The following is a 19,578-nucleotide window of genomic DNA, read 5'->3' as shown; positions in this document are numbered from 1 at the left end:
CAATACAGAGACTAGAGCATAGTTTTACATCTAAACTAGAAAATTATCACCTGTCCAATAGATGCATGCTTTATGTCACACAGATTATAATTTTTTATCAAGTTGTACTCAAATAATTACATCTTACAAACTATTTTTCATGCCAGGAAAGAAAAAAGATTCAAGCAGCATAAAGTAAGATGCCACCTATGCTATTGGTGTTCGATCTTTGGCATCCTGATCTTTAGCATTATTTACTTCATTCGGACCATCCATATCCATTTGTCATCTTTTGCATGGTTTGGAGCAAGGTACGTCGTCTCAATACTGGGGCCCATACTAGTGCTATCACGTCACTATGTCGATACGTGCGGTGTACTGAGTGGTGGTATTTTCCCATACTATATAATCGGTATGGTATGGTACACCTCATACTATCTAGTTCGATACGATATGACGTACCATGTTCTGGAGATATGTATAAATCATTATTCGTAATATGAAACTCTCAAGCATTCGACCAGATTTCAGAGCCTACTCATGGCAAATGAACATCATTATCAACTTATATAGTCAAGTAAAAAGAATGATTGGTAGGATCATATATGTCGAGAAAATAATGCTTAGACGGTGCTTTCAAAGCCCCGCGATCATGGCTGTTTTTGCTAGAAGGCAAGAGAAGAAGAATAGAAGAAGAATGATTGATAGGATCATATATGTCAAGTAAGATCTGTCATCAACTTACTCATCTTGGTGCTTTGTGATTGTTTAAGATGAGAAAAAAAAGAAGCAGGCATGTCATATTTAATTTTTGATCAGTAGCTCAGAACACTCATACACCTGTACATACTTCTATCATGCTTTATAGCAGATCAAAATGGGTTCACAGAACTTCTGTTTGTATATATAGATTGCATTGTGGTTCTGATGTTAATGTAGACATTATTTCTCTAAATTGCTTTAATACACGTTTCACATATCTAATACATGTTGCATGAATATCTCAAAAACTGGATCCAATTCTCTAGCTGATTTTTATCCTGATAAGGACAAAAGTTTTTGCCATCCCACTAATATCTATACTCATATTTGTATCTACTAAAGAAAATAGGTAAGATGTGGGCATACACAAATATCTGATCTGATCTGTACCAAATCCATTTTCAGACCTATAGCTTTTAAAACTAGAAAAGGTGGAGTAAGTGATAATAGCATCACTATTTTTTTTGGTTAAGTATAGCATCACTGTGTTTTCAATGCAAACAGCCGAACTGGTCTGGTTAACCTGAACTTGAGTTCGAGGCGTCCAGTTACGTGCAAACGTGCCCTAAAGGGACCCAAAACTGGAGTACCTATGTTTGGCTCTGAGTTGGTCCAGACCAAATGATAAGGACAGGCTTTAGGTCTGGTTTCGGCCAAGCTGGTCTGTGGTTTGGATTCTAAAACTTGAGTCCGAACCCAATCCTCAGAATCCATCCGAAGCCTTGCTTGATTCGGGATTGGTTTAACGAGATCGGGGATTTGTTTCGACTCTCCTTTTTGAGATTGTTTTTTTTTTTTTTAAAACCAGCCACTCATACTAATCTCGCGAGCATTGGTTACAAACTAAAATACTTCACAACAGTGGAGAAATAGGTACACTAATCTCGGGACTGATTTCAAATAGGTACACTATCCAACTAGGATTTCTTTTTCTCTTTCCGTAGATTGAAGACTAGAATTTAGGTTGGATTTATGTAGGCTCTTTAAAAATAATGAGATGGATGGGCCGATAAATTTGATTCGTATAGAATATTTAGTTTTACTGTAGGAATATCTAAACAGGTGCTCAAATTTTCTTTTCACGAAATTAGGGATTGGTTTCGACGCTGCTGTCCCCGCCCACAATATTTTCGTGCGCTCCTCAGTCTCGTTCCCCCTCCGCCGCTAGGGACCGCACTTCGCCCCTCTCCTCGCCTCCTTCCTCCTTCAACTCCTCGAGGTCTGAGGAAAGAGGAATAGCTGAGAGCTGAGGAATAGCTGTCAAGGGATCACACCTCCATTGCCTACGATTTCTGGGTGAGCCTTCTTCTCCTTCTCTTCTTCCTCTTTCCTTCCGAAATCCCTCAAAAATGGATTTTTTTCGCTTATCCATGTGATTTAGAGGGCAATAGTCGTGCTGTATAGGAGGGAGTTCTATGTACCTGATCATTTTTGTTTCTTGGATGGTGCTGGGTTTCCTGTGTTTGCGGGCTTTGAGAAGAGGAGGGGCGGATTTGAGTTTGGAATTGAGTTTTATCGCTGTTTGTTGTCCGTTCTGGGTCTACTGTTGCCGAAACCGTATCAAAATACTACCTTTTTGAACAGATTTACCTGGTTTCCTGTTTATAATTTGCAATTTATACAAGGAAAATCGCAGGGGGAAAATGTTTTTTTATTTTTATTTTTTTTCCGTCGCTTTCTCGTTTATAGCTTGCATTTAAATGTAAAATGGTGGAAAAGAGAGATCTTTTTAGCTGTTCAGGTGGGTTTCGCCTTGTTTTTTCTTTTTCACCTGGTTACTGAACACATCATGGAGCCCCAGTTTAGATTCCGATGGTTCTTTCCGGTTGCTCTCGATGCGAGCATTCTAAAAGCCGGTCACACATTTGGGGTTTTTCAATCTTTTGTTTAACCAATTGCAAAAATCAGATCTTTTCTAGATTCCAAACAGATTTTGAGCGTTGACGCGATGACACTGTTTTTACTTCTTTAATTGTCAGATGACCTCATTCTATGATTTTGAGTCTTTCCCATTTGGTAGTCCCCTGTCACACCTCCAACAAATTTGATCTGACACCTATTCAACCACTATATGCAACTATATATCTTTAGTTTGTGCATGTCTTGTAACAGCATATGATCATGAATCTTGTAACTGCATACAACAATATATTTTTTGATTTGCCTGTCTCATTGGTATCAACACAATGACTACCACATTTGTCTCCGTGCACTGTAAATGCCATTGGCCCTCTGTTGCTCGTAAGTTATTTGATGAAATGCCTGAGAGGAATGAGATTGAAACCATGAATTCTGGTGCTGGATCCACTAATGATGCACAATATGTAGTGCTATTGAATATTTATGCTGCTTCAGAAAAATGGGAAGAAGCAGAGAGGATAGGGAGGAGAATGGTGGAAAATGGAATACAAAAAATGCGTGGTTGCAGTTCGATCATGGTAGGTAACACAGACTATCAGTTCCATGCTGGGGCAATTGTAGAGACTCAAGCACATTTGAAGTAGTAGGATCATGAGAATTGGCGGATGCTGGCATTGTTGGATGTTTCCAAACTCAAACAGGTTAGAGAAAAAATATTCAAATTGCACAAGAAAAGTTTGCTTTGAGAATTTAGTAGATTTTATTCAATACTGAGCTTAGGATATGAGCTGAAACAAGGAAGAAGGTATTGGCTCTCCCTTAGACTAATTTTGATAGTGGATCACTGGATAAACTAGGATACCAAGCAATGAGCTGAGATGAGATGAAAACAGTGTGATATTGTTTACACACAATGAGCAAATACAGTAATGAAACCCATAAGGGTGTAAAGATATACTAATTCTTATTCAAGATTGAAGCATAGTAAACAAGGTTTAGAAAAAAAGAATCTGTGATACATAACTAAGCATAGATTCCTGTCAACAAGAGGAAGTCTTCAAAAAAAATTTCATCATTTTCAAAAAATAAAAAGGCCCCTTTAGTGAGTTTGCCTTAGGCTCCCAAATGCATTGGGCCGCCCCTGGCCAACGCTGCCACCACCGCTTCACTGCAATCCCCTGAAACCTCTCTATCCCGCTTCACATTGCCTGAAATCCCCCTCTTGGCAGTTGTTAAGGTGCCTGATTCTAATGAAACCTACATGAGGGGTCTCTCTGAGTGTGTCTGCTTGTGTTTATGTGCTCAAAAAACGGTTTTGCAATCAAGATATTTGATGGATTTCAAAAAATCCATTGTGAATGGTGATTCACCCTTTTAGGATCGGGAAGTCCATGGCCGTCAGACTCCTACTCTTGGCGGAGTTATCCTCAAACAACGATGTGCATCTAAACAAGCTTTTAAGCTTTTGAAAACTGTGAAGCTAAATATCACAAGAATGATCCTTTAACCACTGATCATGACATAGAGTGTATTGGAAGTCTTTTGCCAACATGTTTTGTGAGAAGAAAGCAAATTTTTGGATCAAGTTTGCATTGTGTGAGTAATTATGGCCAGTACTCTGTAAAATCTGTACAACAGACTGAGCTGGATGAGAGGACTGTGGGCATCTGCAAACAATCCACAATCGTACAATGTGGGCTGTGGTCATCAGATGCCTCATCTTACAATTGTGGGTTGTTTGCAGGCTAAACCACCTCTTTATGGAAATCAATACATATTCTGCTGGCCATTGCCCCTAAATTGCTGATATGAATTTATAAATATAAAGCTTTTCTCATTTTAGAAAGAAATGCCTCATGCCCCTGGGCCTTCCAATGTCAGGACATGTTTCTTTCCATAAGGACATGTTTGAACAGTCCTGAAAGTACTGAAAGCATTCCTTTAAAGTATTTTTTTATCATTTATTGATTGATTATATCTTGATACGGTAGTATCTCTGTTTCTTTTACTTGTCTATTGTGGATTTTAATTGATGCCACTTGTACCTACACAACGTCTTACTTAATTCCCTCTTCTAATAAAAATACAAACTCCTATTTGCATGTGTATGGATATGTTATGGTTCATGCTCTGATTTGTTTCTTCAAGCTACTAATGCAGGGAAAGTTTTTATTCTTTCATATTCTGCCTCTGTTTGGTATATTATTTAATTAGATTTACCAACATGATTACCAATTTCAGTTGAGCTGATATGATATAGTGCTCAAGATATTAGCTAAATCTTGGCTTTGAATCTCACGGAAGCAAGAAATTACCCATTTCTTCGTAATCACTTATATTTGATGTGAAAAACTTAGGTGCGACGGTGATGTTTTTGCTGAATTATTATGCTGGCGGCCTCTGCCTTTCTATCCTTTGGCCCATCACAGTTGCTCCTAAATATTTTGAACAATGATTTTATCTCTGCTTTCTAAGGGGAAAAGTATCACTGAATTTATATCAGATGTCTTCTAGCCATAAAGCCTGATCTCATTGAAGATCTCTTTCTCTCTCTCCACCCTGCTCACTAAAGCCTGGTGGCAGGCTGGAGAGCAACAACAATTTGATATCTATTTATTGAGTTTACCATCCTATGATGGTCTGTCATTTTGAAATTAGCATTCGGAAGTTCCATGGCTCTTGGCTTCTCTTTAGCTCTAACGGTTCATTGTTAAATTAGCTCACTGGACCCCGGTTGTGGGCTGTTCGGCAGCAACTATGATCCCCTCATCGCCCCTGTTTATTAGTTTAATTTGTTAGTTGTTAAGCAATGAATTGTTAAGTGTAAAACCATGGAGCTTCTTTAGTTTTACTACTTCACTATGAATTAGTCTCCAAATTGATGGTTTATGTATAACTTAATCATTTATAGCAGATTAAAGAAAAATGTAGTTTTATTTCAATGAAGAGGGATTTATTTTGCTTGTATTAATTTTGCCCATATTCTCTGTTCATGATTATATTTACTTTGAATATATAGTTATCATTGTTTGAGAACTTGAATGAAATATTGTGATAGTGATGCTAAAAATTGATATTTTGGCGATAAGAGAGTAACAGAACTTGTTGGGAAAATGCCAATAAGTTTTGAATTTTTAACCTTTTTTTTTTGTAATTTTTTAAAGCTTTAATCTATTTTTCTATATATGATAATTAATAATTAGTATATTTATTATGTCATCATGATGTCATAGTTCAACCTAGGTTGACAGGTTGGTTGAACCATTGACCTAGGACCTGGTTCCTTTTCTGATTTGTTGCACAATTTGGCTTTTAAAACATTGCATAAACCCAACTGAGAACTGTTGTCTTTCTTTGTCTTTGGTTTCAGATTTTGCTACTGCTGACACAAAAAAGAGTGGCATTCAAGAGCAATGCTGGGGAGCAGATTTGGAACCCTCCTTCGGAGGAGCAAAGCCCAAGCCCTAATCACTCAGCTCAAGGGTTCTCCTAGAGTTTCCACTAATTTATCTTTGTTGTCTCCTTTGAGGTTCACGGCCTCAGCACCCTTGGAGGGATGTTTTCTTTCAAGACATAGCCCTTTCTATGCAGTTAAATCTATTCCCAAGGTTCTATTCTTCTATTTCATCTTACCTGCATGCCCATTTGATTCTATAGATCCTATCTACTCTACTATTTTGTTTGATTTATGCTGATCAGATCTTATGTTGGTAGTCTTCCTAGGGTGGTATTAAGTCTTGATCTTAAGCTAATTTGATGTAACATGGTATTATTTTGTTTAGTTGACTTTGTTTTAATTGGGTTACAGTCATGTTGAGTGTTCGCTAATTTATTAGAACAATTTATATATGATGCGTTATTATGAAAAATCTGAAATTAAAATTTAAAAAAGGATCCATGGTGTTACCACTTTGGAGACACTATAGGTCGAGATGGTTAACTTCGGTCATAGCCCTGCTCAGATTGATTGATGATACTACCTTGGGCAAGAGTGTGAGTTATCCATGTGCCCGTATTCCTTTGTGGGAAAAATCAACTATTGATCTTGGTACCAAGATTCAAGCCGATCTGGATGCTTGGGACTTAGATGTTTGATCCAAAATCATGACCAGTTGATTCTTGGCCACGGAAAATCAAGGGAGGCGTAAAATAGACAAATACAAATAAGTGGTGCTTCCCTCTAAAAAATTCATAATTGTGCATAGAAACTAAATGTAAAATGCTAATGGTGTAAAAGACTAAGAAATTCTTTGATTCTCTGATGAGATAAAAGACAACAACCACTTATGGATTGTATTACATGCATCCCATGGGTAGACCTTAGAAATACCTAAAAATATACACATTGTGTCTTTCTTGTGTTTCACAATTTTTATGAGGTGAAGTTGTATCTATGGATAAATGGGTAGTACACTAGATGTGTCTTGGCTCCTGGGCTAGCAAGACCACCACCAGTATAGTTTTTGTTTGCCACAGATGCCATCTGACACACAACTAGTGTTCTTACTAGTTGTTGAGCCAACTCACTTCCTAAAATACACTCTCCCTCTCACATTCACGAACTTAAAACTATATTCGATTATCTATAGGAATTGCATCATATTCAGATTTTGAAGATTTCTCCGATTCTGACCCGAATCATAGAATCCGATTTGTTGTCACATCCAACAAAGTCTCACATAAAATGTAGTCTTTGGCCATCAAGTCTAATAAACATGAAAAAAGTCATAAAAGTAGCCCAAAAAAGTCAAAATATTAGGAGAAAAAAGACATGGACTTGGTGAGAGGGATTGAGATGGGAACGGGTAAGAAAGATTGAGATTTTTGATTTTCTTTCTAGTGCTGGAGAAGAGCCCAAGACATGCCGTACCGGCCCAAACCGGACAATACGGGATGTACCATACCATACCGGTTCGGTACTGGTACTCAGTATGGATGGTGTACGGATTCTTGGTACGCCAAAAAAATTTCGTACCGTATCGTACCGACACTGTGCTAGTGTGGCACCAGTACGGAGTCTGATGCCAAGACGGCGAACCTTGGAAGAGCCTCTGTGCCTTCAGGGTGGTGGTGGCAAGAGTTAGATTACAGGTCAATGGAGAAGAGAGGAGGACTTTAATTGGAAAGAAGAAGAAAAAGGGGAGGAGTGGATGAGTGGGAGTGGTGGTGGCTTGGAAAAGAGGCTTGGATGTCACGAACTTGTAGGAGGGGAGAATCCCACTTTTTCAAGTTTTTCCTTATGATTAATAGATTATTGTATCTTTGATGGAATTTTGAGAGGGGAATAGAAAATGGATGACTAGATGGAAATAGGAGATGGGTCCTTCGAATGGAATATGGACAATTGTTAGATGAGACATGCACAAAGCTAGCTTGGAATTATGAATATTTTGTTCTTTGACTGGGAAATGTATGAAGGCAATCATTGAAAGTATTAAATCTAATATTTACAATTCTTATTGGCTAATTTTTGAAATAATTTAAATAATTAGTATTAACAAAAAAGATCAACAGTTCAAAATTTCTTATCTGAGTTTGTGATTCAACACGATCTACATTATTTCAATCCAAATAGAACTCTACCCCTATGACTAGAGTCGGGTCAAAACTTTGGCCTTAGCCCACTTATTTAAAGGTCAAGCCAGAAAAATTGACTTATACTTGACCCTAATTGAATAACCATCGGCCCAAAGCCAGCCCAAATAGGGCTGAACTTGTGTCAGGTTAGGTTTTCAGGTTGGGTCAGTATTTTGCCTCCCCTAGCTGGAGGCCTCGAACTATATCCGATTCGGGTTTTAAAGATGCTTCTGCTAGGATCTAATCCTTAAGCACCACAACCCATTGTTACTCCTAGTGAAGTCTCACATAAACCTGAGTGCCATCGTCTTTCTTTGTCTCTGGCTTCAGATTTTGCCACTGCTGATGCAAGGAGAATGGGATTTAAAAGAGATGCTGGGGAGCATGCTTGGATCTCTCCTTTGAAGAAATTAAATCCAAACCTAAGGGTTTGCGGTGACTTATCTCTGCTGTTCCTTTCGAAGTTCATGGCCTCGGGATCTTGTGAGGGATGTTTTCTTTCATAAATAGCTCCTCTTTGCATTGAAATCCCTTCTGAAAGTTCTATTCTTCTCTTTCAACTTCCATGTTCGTTTGATTCTAAAGAACTATCAAAACTGCCATTTTGTTTGATTCATGTCGATTAAATCTTATTTTGGTATTCTTCTTAGGGTGGCAAGAAGTTGATCTTAAGTTAATTTGATGTAATAATGGTATTAGTTTGTTTTATAGTTGTCTTTGTTGTAGATGGGGTACAGCCATGTTGTGCTGTGTTCACTAGTTCATCGAAAGAAATCCAAAATTAAAATTAGAACAGGATTTGGGGTGTTACCACTCTGAAGGCATTGGAGTTCTAGATGATTAACTTATGGTCATGGTTGTATTCCTTGATCAATAAATCTTAAAATTGCGAAAATAGAAAAAAGGCCAAAAGATCAGGAGAAAATGACAAGGATTTGGTGAGGGAGATTACGACAAGGGGAAGAAAGATCGAGACCTTTGGCCTTCTCCCCAGTGTCAGAGGGGAGCCCCAATCCCTTGATGGCAGTAGCAGCAAGAGATATGGAACTGGGGTCAGTGAAGAAGAGAGGAGTTTAAGTGGAAAGAAGAGAAGAGAAGGGGGGACAAGTGGATCCATTACAAGGGGGGTTTAGAAAGGGGGCCTAGCTGCTACAAACTTGTCGGAGGGGAGAATACCCTTCGTTCTCTCTCCCCCCATTCTATATTTTATTTTCTTATTATAAATAGATTATTGTCGTTTTGATGGAAATTTTGAGAGGAGAATAGATGGATGGCTGGATGGAAGGAGATGAGTCCTTGGAATGGAACACTGATCATGAGGTGAGATGTGCAAGAGGCCAGCTTGGAAATATGAATGATTTCTCTGACTTAGGGAAGTATGAAGGAAATCACTGAAAGTATGAAGGCAATCATTGAAAGTCTTAAATCCAATCTTTTGCAATTTTTATCAACAAATTTTCAAGTTGTTTCAACCCAAATAGAATTCTACCCTTATGACTGGATTTGGGTCAAAAATCTGGCCCATAGCCCACTTATTTAAAGTTCAATTCACAAAAAATTACCTATATTTGACCCTAACTAAAAAAAACAATCGACCCAAAGCTGGCCAAATAGGGTTGAACTCAGGTCAGGTTTTCAGGTTGGGTCAATATTTTGCCACCCATAAATTGAAGCTTGGAACTGCATCTAATTCGGGTTTTAAAGATGCTTTTGTTAGGATCTGATCCATATGACTCCAACTGGTTGTCACCCCAAGTGAAGTCTCACATAGACCGAACTGAGTGCTGTCATCTTTCTTGATCTCTGGCTTCTGATATTACTGCTGGTGATGTAAGGAGAGTGGGATTCGGGAGCGCTGCTGGGGAGCAGACTCGGAACTCTTCTTCGAAGGAGCTAAGTCCAAACCCTGATATCTTGGCTCATGGGGTTTTCTAGGGTTACCAGTGAGTTATCTCTTCTGTCTTCTTTGAGGTTTGTGGCCTTGAGAGCCTGTTAAGGATGTTTTCTTTCCAAATACAGCTCCTTCCTTGCATTCAAATCCCTTCCGAAGGTTCTAATCTTCTCTTTCATCTTACTTCAATGTCCTTTTGATTCTATAGATCCTATCCAATTTTCCATTTTGTTTGATTTATGTCGATCAAATCTGATAATAGTAGTCTTCGTACAGATGTAACAGGGATATTAGTTTGTTCTATAGTTGTTTTGTTTTAAGTGGTTTATAGCCATGTTCTGCTGTGCTTACTAATTCATCAGAATAATTTATATTATATTATGTCATCCTATTACTTTTCTTGCTCAAAATTCTCCGCTTCTAAGAAATAGAATGTTAGAATTAGGAGAAGTTGGATATTTGAATAATTAAATCTCTCTGCTCAAGAAATATGAAGGCAAACACCACAAGAAGAGGACAGGAGGAAAAGAGAGAAGAAAATGCAAGAAAGTCGCAAGAAGTCCACACTGTTGACATGTTGAGCTTAACTAGCCCAATTTGTACTTTTGGAGGTATTGTTAAAATAGGCGTTCTCAAATCTTGGTATTTTTTGTTGTAACCCCTTCCATTTGAGGTTACAATATTTACAAAGGGCGTAACAGGTGGCCGGGGTTAGAGATTTAATAGAGATCATGTTTAATAGGATGGGTAGTTAACAGGGCCAAAAAACAAAGGACTTGTGGGCTTCCTGTCTTCAATTTTGAATTTCAATTTCCCTCAAAACTAATAACTCTAACATTCTTTTATTGGATTGGTGGATTGTTACTGCTGTCCTCTATTGACTTAATATCTATTTTTGTATCACATGAAACAACCTGACATCCTATGCAAACTTTTATTTCTAGAGCATGTTCAGTCAATATTCAAGAAAAATGTCAACCTCCATGACACTCTTGAATTCAAATAAAGCAGAAATAACAAATTCAGGACTCAAATTGCTCGTTGCTAAAGGACCTCATGCTCAAAAAATGGTTGGAATATGGCTTTTTGGTTGTGCTGCTTGGGTCTTTAGTTTGGTGGTACTTGGTGGTGTTACACGCCTCACCCGTTCCGGGCTATCAATGACTGACTGGAAGTTCACTGGTAACCTTCCTCCATTGTCAGAGGACCAATGGGTTCTTGAATTTGAGAAATATCAGAAGTCTCCTGAGTACAAGAGGTAAGAGTTTGTTTCATTCATAGTGCTTTTTCTTGAAATGGATATGAAATTGTAATTTCACTGCTTTATTGTGTTCTATTTGCTACTGAGTTTCTGAATGGCTAAGTGTTTCACATGATATGTTAAGCTTTTGCATCTTTTTATTATTTTGATAAAGTAATCTTATAAGGAAATGCTTTCATATCCTGACCTTTGAGATGCTAGTGCTGATTGTGCATGTATATACTTTATCCTATTCTTCTGATCAACTTCTTTTGTGGTTTTGCAAAAAAAGGCCACTTAATTATCAAATTTGTGGAAAAGAACCACTTTTATTTCTGAAAAAAAGCCCATTTTGAATTTTACTGGACCATCACACCCCTTCTGCATGATTTCTTGCAAGGACACTTGTGTCTTTCAACCTGTTATACATATGCATCAATGATTAAGATAAATGTGCCACCATCTGAGGATAGGGGCATAATGGTCTTAATAACGTCTAAAATGTATCATATCTTAAAAAAGTAAATGGCCTTTTTTTGTAACCTTGCTGATTTCTTTTTGCCTAGGCATACACTCAGAAATGATATATTGATCATTATTAATCCAATGGGGCATATCAAAGGTCTTTTATTTAATTTTGCACTACTGCTTGGAACTTGTCTTCGTACAGAGTTCTTATTTGTTACTATGAAGTATATTAGAGCTAAAAATTCTGTTACTTTGTATTAGTTTTCAGCACTTTGTAATCATATTGTTCTATCTGCTGTAACTTGATCACACTGAACCAATATTTGACAATATATGCATTATATGCCATGGGTTATAGATCACATGGATGAACTTTGTGAAGAAGTATCATTATTTTCTTGGAAGGTATGCAAATCTTTATGTAGAGTGTGATCACCTTGATAGGCAATCTATGTTCTCAAAAGCCATCACTAAGTTTACAATTTCTGGATAATTATTTATTGTTTCACAAGTTAATGCCTGGTTACTCCACAGCTATCATGTTTTCTAATATATTGCAGTTGTAGTTGTTTACAATATGTAGCATAAATCTTGCAGAGTAAACAAGGGAATGTGTATCGAAGATTTTAAATTTATCTATTGGATGGAGTATGCACACCGGATGTGGGGAAGGGGACTGGGTGCTGTTTTTGCTTTGCCGTTTACATATTTCCTGGCAAAAGGGTATATCACTCGCCAACTTGGACTCAGACTCTCTGCTCTTTTTGCGCTTGGTGCTGGACAAGGATTAATTGGCTGGTGGATGGTAAAAAGTGGTCTAGAGGTAGAAGAAACTTCTCTTCTTGTCCCCTAAAATGCGCATATATGTTGGCAAATTTGCGTATTTTACTTATCTTTTTCCTCTTTTGTTTCTAGGAACCTGCATCAGAATATGTTCAGCCAAGAGTTAGTCCGTACCGCTTAGCAACTCATCTTACATCTGCATTTGTTATATACTGTGGCATTTTGTGGACCGCTCTATCAATTGTCTTGCCAGAACCACCAAATGGGTCATTGAGTTGGGTGCAGGGGGCAGCAAAAGTTCGGAAACTGGCTCATCCTGTCAGTGTCCTTGTGGGCCTTACTGCACTCTCTGGAGCTTTTGTTGCAGGCAATGATGCGGTATGGCAATAACCTGCTTTATGAATGTGCTATGATTGTCATTTGGTAACGAAGTTTTATGTGGTCATTCATTTTTTTGCACCATGCATGCTATTAGGGCCATGCGTACAATTCATTTCCCAAGATGGGCGATTCATGGATTCCTGATGACATTTTTAGCATGCAACCATTTATTCGCAACTTTTTCGAGAACACATCCACCGTGCAGGTAGTTCTTCAATAGTATCACTAAATGTACGGGCAATGCTATATATGTGAATATTAGTCATTAAAATTTTGGCAGATCGACTTCTTTTTGGTTGGGATATTGGGTCTTCTAGCATATTTTCATTACATTTATATGAAGTGATTGTAGCAATAAATTTTTTATATTACAGCTTGCAGGGTTCCTAGTTTATTGCTTCTGCCAGAAATCCATGATGTTTGCAGCTGTCTGATATGGAGTGTACTCCTCCCCAGTTATAAAAGTTGTCTCGTCTCTTGTTTGTCCTAGTTAGTTGCTTGGTCTATTAACTTCAGTATCTATCACAAGCTTTACACATCTGTTTGGTATAACCTTTATGATTCTTGTTCTGCCAACAGTTTAACCTTCCCCTGATATTGTTTGATCACTTCTTTTTCAGAACTCCTGAAAAAAATCCTTCTTGAACTCCTGGGATGTGTTCGGTAGATGACAGACAAACAAACATAAAGAAGAAAATGTAATTGAACCTCTTTGGCTACTATCTGGCTGTCCAGGAGAAAAGTTAAGAAATTTGGACAAATATTTGCTGAATGAGTAATATGTGGGCAAACACTTAATTCTTAATACAGGTGTGGAAAAGAGGGACAGCTAGAGAAGCCCTGGTCATGTTACTCGATGCACCAACCCCCACCCCCCACCAACAAAAATAAAAGGGGCCTCCCCAAACTCCCCTGCAAAAAAATGGCCCAAAAAACTCCAAAGACAACGATGGTGGATGCCTGGTTGAAATAAAGAGTATAGTTGTGCAAAACGTGAGGATGGGATCATGTTTGCAGAAGCTAGGAAGTCATTTAAGCCCCTGTCTCTGTTGATATTATGTTAAAGTCGCCATGTTTGCTTCTCTATCTTTGCAGTTAGAGGAATTTCAATCAATCAGGTAATCTATAGTAATTGTTGAGAGCTTCTTTAGCAAGTCCATTCTTGGATTGTCAAACTCTTTGTTTGCACCAATCATAGTATCAAAGACTAGATCATCCTCACATGGCGTAGATAATGGGCTTGAATATCAATATTCATTTGAAATCTCAAATATAATACTAAGGAATGATAATACATGTTAGATGTCAAATTTTGACATATAAAAAGGCTTGCAAAGTTCTAAAGTAGAGCTTTAATAGGAATGCCTGATGAAAAATGTTTTACAAAGCGTACTCAATTATATTAGATAGAGCAAATTAGTTGTGGTTATGACAGTTCAATAATAACATGTGCAAAGAGGTGAAGGTGTAATAGTGTCCTTACTCCTTAATTTAGGGTTGTCACAAACTCTTCCACAATTACTTGTGTGTTAATATTGTTCCCTAACCTCGTATCCTCCCAAGGGAAAGAAAAGGGTTGTTCCATTATGTACCTCTAGGATATCCTTTTACTTAAAACTTTTTTTTGCTTCTCCAGACTTACTGTATCGGATGCTTTCCTAATCTTTAATATTCTATCCAAGTAGCTCTTTGGCTAAACGAGTTCATAGCACCAATTTTCTGCACCTTCATTTTGGTCCTGGTGTCCTTTTCCTTATCAATGATTTATCTACTTATGTTTTTGAAAATTTTCAAGGAGTATGGATATTCTTTTATTCAGTTTTCAAGCATTTTTCTATCTGCACTCATAATCAAGTCTTATTTAACCGTATCCAGGACTGAGCAGCATTCTTGTGCCTTAGTCTTCTTAAACAATATACTTAGAGCTCAGTAGTGGCTGTCTCTTTGCAAAACCAACATATATTGTTAATAGGAAACTTTCTAATTATGAGTGATGTTATTGTCATCTTATTTATTTAATGTTTGATAAAATTGCAATTTGTTTTTTTGAACCAACAAAATCGTTCTAGCTAATATAGCCGATCAAGTAGATATTTCCCATATTTCACATTTATGAGAGTCTGAATCAACTCATGTTGGCTGGTATAGAATTATAGATAGTGGTCCAAATCAGATGTTATTAAGAAAACCTTTACTGCGATTCATATCTGTGAAACCTCAAATGAAGGCTTTGTGATGCAAGAATCGATGTACCACCTGCAATACCTGTGCCGGTCATTGTCAGGCATGTTGCTGCTTTGTCGTACCAGTCATGTTCTGGAGCTCATGGCAAAGTAAATGGGTACGTTATTGCCTGTATCAGTCTATGCTGTGTTTGCCTAACCAGTACAAATCATCATGGACTAATAGCATAAGAGGTATTTAGCTCTGTGCCACGCCTATACTTGTCTAGCATGGTAAGTATGCTTTGAGAGAGTATCTTAGTCCGTGATGTCATATCTTTTTGGGTTGTCTATCCATAGTTGCGCTCTGACATGTCTTCCTATCAAACATCAACTCATAGTCTTCATTAGATGATGAATTTGAGCTTTGCCATGTCTCTCAATAATTTAATGACTTGTGTAACTTAGTTTCATCATCTGGCAACCTCAACTTGTTTTTCTTTTTGCAATCTATTGATTAGAGCAGACAAAATTGTATTCCTTTGCACCCAATATTGTTCTCTGAAAATGCCAAGTTAGTGAACGGTGATATAGCACCATACTTTACACGCTTATTAGTTGTAGCATTGTTTTTTATCATTTCATGTTTTTACTAGTCATTCAGCAAAGTTAATTACTGATAAAGAGACATTATCATATATTTAGATAGAGGCAGAATTGCTTGTTCAGAAAATTGTAAAGTAGAAGACAGATGAAATTTCTTACGAAACAAAGTTGACCCTCCATCACTCTTTTTACATCAAACTATTGCAATTGGGTAATCTCCAAGTAAATAAAGTTTGTCTCCATGCAGCATATATGCTATATTTTGACTCCATTTTTAGAGGTGGAAACAGATGTTTCAAATTTGTATAATCCTTTTATATATTTAAATTTAAATGCCTTGCATTTATGATTAAAGACCTTTAAGACCATCAGTTGCTCTACAAGTATCGGACACCAACCTGGTTATTAATGCGATTACTGTGTTGTGTAGCTCAATCATCGAATCCTTGCAACAACCACTTTGATGTCAGTCGGTGGTTTGTGGCTAGCAGCAAGAAAACTAGACATGCATCCTGCTATAAAATCATTAGTTGGAAGTGTGTTGGGGATGACTGCACTTCAGGTATAGCTATAAAATTTCTTTGTACCATCTATTTTCTCTATAACGTCTTTACTGAGGTGAGCATCATATAATGCTGTTGTATTGCTGTCATTGCTCATTAATTTCCATTGTAGCGGCTAATAATAGCTGCTAAAACATAGTAATAAAATTATGCACAAAAGCTTGAGTTTTAGCCAAATAATGACTGGTCATAATATTATTAGAACCAATAGAGGCTTAGACACGAAACCTTCTGCTATGATAGCTTTATCAGAACCATGATTTGGACTATTTTGACAAAATAGGAACACCTTGAGGTACAACTTTTCATATGCGTCAAACTGATCTGAGAATGCTATCGGGCTTACCAACATATCTAACCCAATGTTACGTGCTCACCTTATAATATCTACCTAAATATTGATAATTTGTGTTTTTCTGGTAAGGCAATATGCACAACTATGCTGTATTTGCAAGAAAATAAGTTCGCAATGAAAATGCAGAGCCTGCTCGTGATCATTAATGAGTTTGGGAGATTTGGAAGACATATTTTCAGTAAGACATAATGCATGGTATAGGCTTTAACCTTTGAGGGGATCCATCTCTGTAATTCCATGAATGATTGATGAATACCTGCAAACATAAAATATCATGACTAATCATTCATATCTATATCCATCCGTACGTTATTTTGTAGTGTATAATTGATAATCAGTTGTTGAGATGAGCACAGAAATTAAGTTCCTGCAGAATGACCTGGCGCATAATGGTGATACTCAAGTGAAATCTAATATTATTAGGAAAGCGTTAGTGACTTGGAAATTACAAGACAAATTTCTAATTAAAATGCATAAAAGAGTATTGCAAATAATGAATTTATCTATTCATAGAACAAGATTTTTGTTAGGATCTTTTAATCTATGTTTTTGCAATGAAAGTGGAAAATAATCCTATTTTGGTCCTCTATTTCAGGTAACTTTAGGAATATCGACGCTTCTAACTTATGTTCCAGTCTCTCTGGCCTCAGCCCACCAAGCTGGAGCATTGACCCTGCTGACCCTTATGATCCTTCTTGCTCATACTGTAAGGAAGCCATCACCAGCGCTTCTTAAGTCGCTGGCTTCCATGCCAAAATCCAGAGCCTAAATTGGGAGGGGTGAAAAATCATTGATATTTCCTGACCTGGCGCATTAATTGATGAGCAGTGGACTTTTTGCCTAGCAGGTCTCAAGCTTATTCTCTTCCCCAAGTTATGTTTAAGCACCGATACTTTCAGCAGGGCCTGGTTTTGAGGCAGGTTATGCTATTATGATCTTCAAGGGAGAGATGCTTCAGAGGGCTGGTAGCCCCGTTTCCTTGGATATGCTGCCAGTGAGTTATATTTTGTTACATTTTAATTGTTTTTGTAAAGCAGCTGCTTATTTTAAATCTATTTGTTTTCTTTGTCGATTATCCATTCTCCATTGGGAAAACATGAACCTTACAAGGAAAATAAAATGTGCAATATTCACTTGGTTGCATGCCAATATTTTTGGCACAAATTCAGGATCTTCCTGTGTATTTTGTGTGAAATCAAAGGCTTAGCTGTGCTCGACATTTATGTATGGACTTAAAATTTGAGACATACATGGAGGACTCTGTAATCCCAGAGCATGCTCAGAAATGGTTTGAGTGGTATTATCAATATGATTAGTGAGCTCAAGCAGTGATCTAATGCAATATCAGACATTATTGGTGCTTTCATAGCAACCCCAGTTTGGGATGGGACAGACAAGGAGAGCGGGAGCACATATGCAATAAGTTTTACATTGGAACCCTGGAATTCTGGTTATGAAACTATTTCTGCTGCAATCCAAAAAGTTGAAATTGTATTGACTAGGTTATCATTTCCGTGGAGCTGTCTCTTTTCCTGTGTCTTTTGTGTGGTGGGTAATAATCTGTGGGTATTATAGTGCTGAGTTGGTGATTTGGTGCAATAAACCGATCACGGCACACGAAGACTAGACTTCTGGGGCAGAGAGAGTTGGGACTGGAAGCGGACTTGGGCTGGTCTTAGGCCCATCGGACCGAGCTGGCTTTGGGAGTATGGGCCTAAAAATAGGGCACAAGGAGATTTTGGGCTGACCTCGGGTTGTTACTTGTCCTAGTCCAGGACCGGCCTGAAGCCCGAGCCCGAACCAGACTCAAGATTGGCTTGAAACCATGCCCTAGAGTGGCTCGAAACTAGGCTCGAGATTGGCTAGAATTGTGCCCTAGATTAGCTCAAAACCAGGCCCGAGGTCTAACCTGAGCCTAAATCCAACCACACCCTGAAATAGAGGTGCAATTGAGCTAAGTTGAGTTTTTGTAGTTGGAGTTTTGAGCTCGACTTGATTCAAAATACTCGCGCTCACAACTCGACTTAAAGATCGATTGAGTCTTAATATCCAAGTTCGAGTTCGACTCGATAAAAAAAAGAGCAATACTTGGGTTTGGTTTGGTTCGACTCGAATATCAACTGAGCCATACTCACATTCGAATTCGTGCTTTGGCCATAATTAAAAATATAGTTAAAATAAAATATAACATAATATTATATTTTAAAATATTAAATTAATAATGTATATTATAAATAAAAAATAATATAATTAAAAAAATATGTGCTCGACTAGGTTCGTGAGCCTTCGAGCCATGTAGTATGCTACTCGAGTTTGACTTAAAGAATTTTGGAGCTACTCGAGCTTGGTAACATTTGAGTTGAGTCATGCTTGAATAAGAGTCGAGCTAAAGTAGCTCACGAGTTGCACCCCTACCTTGAAGTGGTTGGGTTGTTCTATTTAGATTGGGAGTCTATGACTTAGTTAGCTGGTTTCAATCAGTGAGTTCAATCTCAAATCAGGCTATTCGCCCTAATTCCATCAAATGATCAGGCTCATCCTAATTTCCCTCGTTGTCAGTCGATCCCCAACCCTGGACACCCTTCTACTATTCAATCCTTTGACTCTATGGCTTGTTGGCCCTCTTCACTCGTTTAGCCTTCTCCCATCTCTTCACATCCTTCTCGCATCGTCATTGATGACCGGCCCAAGCAGAGGCAATGTGATCCTCCTCTTGTCGGCCAATGGCATTGCTAAAAGCCATCGCCGTCATCGGTCAACCTCCTCTCGTAGGCTGAAGGCATGGCTAAAAACCAACTTCCTTGAGCTTGAGCTACTCTACTTGTTCTCCTCGTGTTACCACTAGCTGGTGGCGAGGTGCTTGTGGCTGAAATTATTTCAGACAATTATTGTTCTTGGTTTTTTTTCCAAAGAGAAAGAAATGTTTTCATTTGGTATCCTTTCTGTGATCT

At 37.9% G+C, this 19,578-nt stretch overlaps 1 protein-coding gene across 2 annotated transcripts; it reads left to right on the top strand.

Annotated features, from left to right (window-relative positions):
- Positions 1-1,660: 1,660 nt before the first annotated feature.
- Positions 1,661-17,791, top strand: COX15 (cytochrome c oxidase 15). Of its 2 annotated transcripts, none has more exons than XM_008806950.6 (8): positions 1,661-2,037; positions 5,972-6,209; positions 11,014-11,327; positions 12,375-12,600; positions 12,693-12,938; positions 13,036-13,146; positions 16,140-16,271; positions 17,223-17,791. In XM_008806950.6, exons 2-8 carry the CDS (start codon positions 6,015-6,017, stop codon positions 17,394-17,396), a joined length of 1,398 nt encoding a protein of 465 aa, XP_008805172.4. In that variant the 5' UTR covers positions 1,661-2,037; positions 5,972-6,014; the 3' UTR covers positions 17,397-17,791. The 2 variants fall into 2 exon arrangements, with proteins under 2 accessions (XP_008805172.4, XP_088568433.1); XM_088712307.2 differs by having other exon boundaries at positions 1,794-2,037; positions 11,025-11,327.
- Positions 17,792-19,578: the final 1,787 nt, after the last annotated feature.

The sequence above is a fragment of the Phoenix dactylifera genome, chromosome 16 (genome assembly GCF_051530095.1).
Source record: "Phoenix dactylifera cultivar Ajwa chromosome 16, Ajwa_hap1_PhDact_Kaust_v1.1, whole genome shotgun sequence".
Classification (NCBI taxonomy): Eukaryota; Viridiplantae; Streptophyta; class Magnoliopsida; order Arecales; family Arecaceae; genus Phoenix; species Phoenix dactylifera.
Note: the sequence above shows the minus strand (reverse complement) of the source record. Positions and strands in the feature narration are given on the sequence as shown.

What these genes read in the sequence shown, in the direction of transcription:
- COX15 (XM_008806950.6), top strand. Translation starts at nt 6,015, where the DNA reads ATGCTGGGGAGCAGATTTGGAACCCTCCTTCGGAGGAGCAAAGCCCAA. An exon ending in AAGTCTCCTGAGTACAAGAG is followed by an intron (nt 11,328 to 12,374) that starts GTAAGAGTTTGT and finishes TAAATCTTGCAG; the next exon opens with AGTAAACAAGGGAATGTGTA. An exon ending in AGAACACATCCACCGTGCAG is followed by an intron (nt 13,147 to 16,139) that starts GTAGTTCTTCAA and finishes TGTGTTGTGTAG; the next exon opens with CTCAATCATCGAATCCTTGC.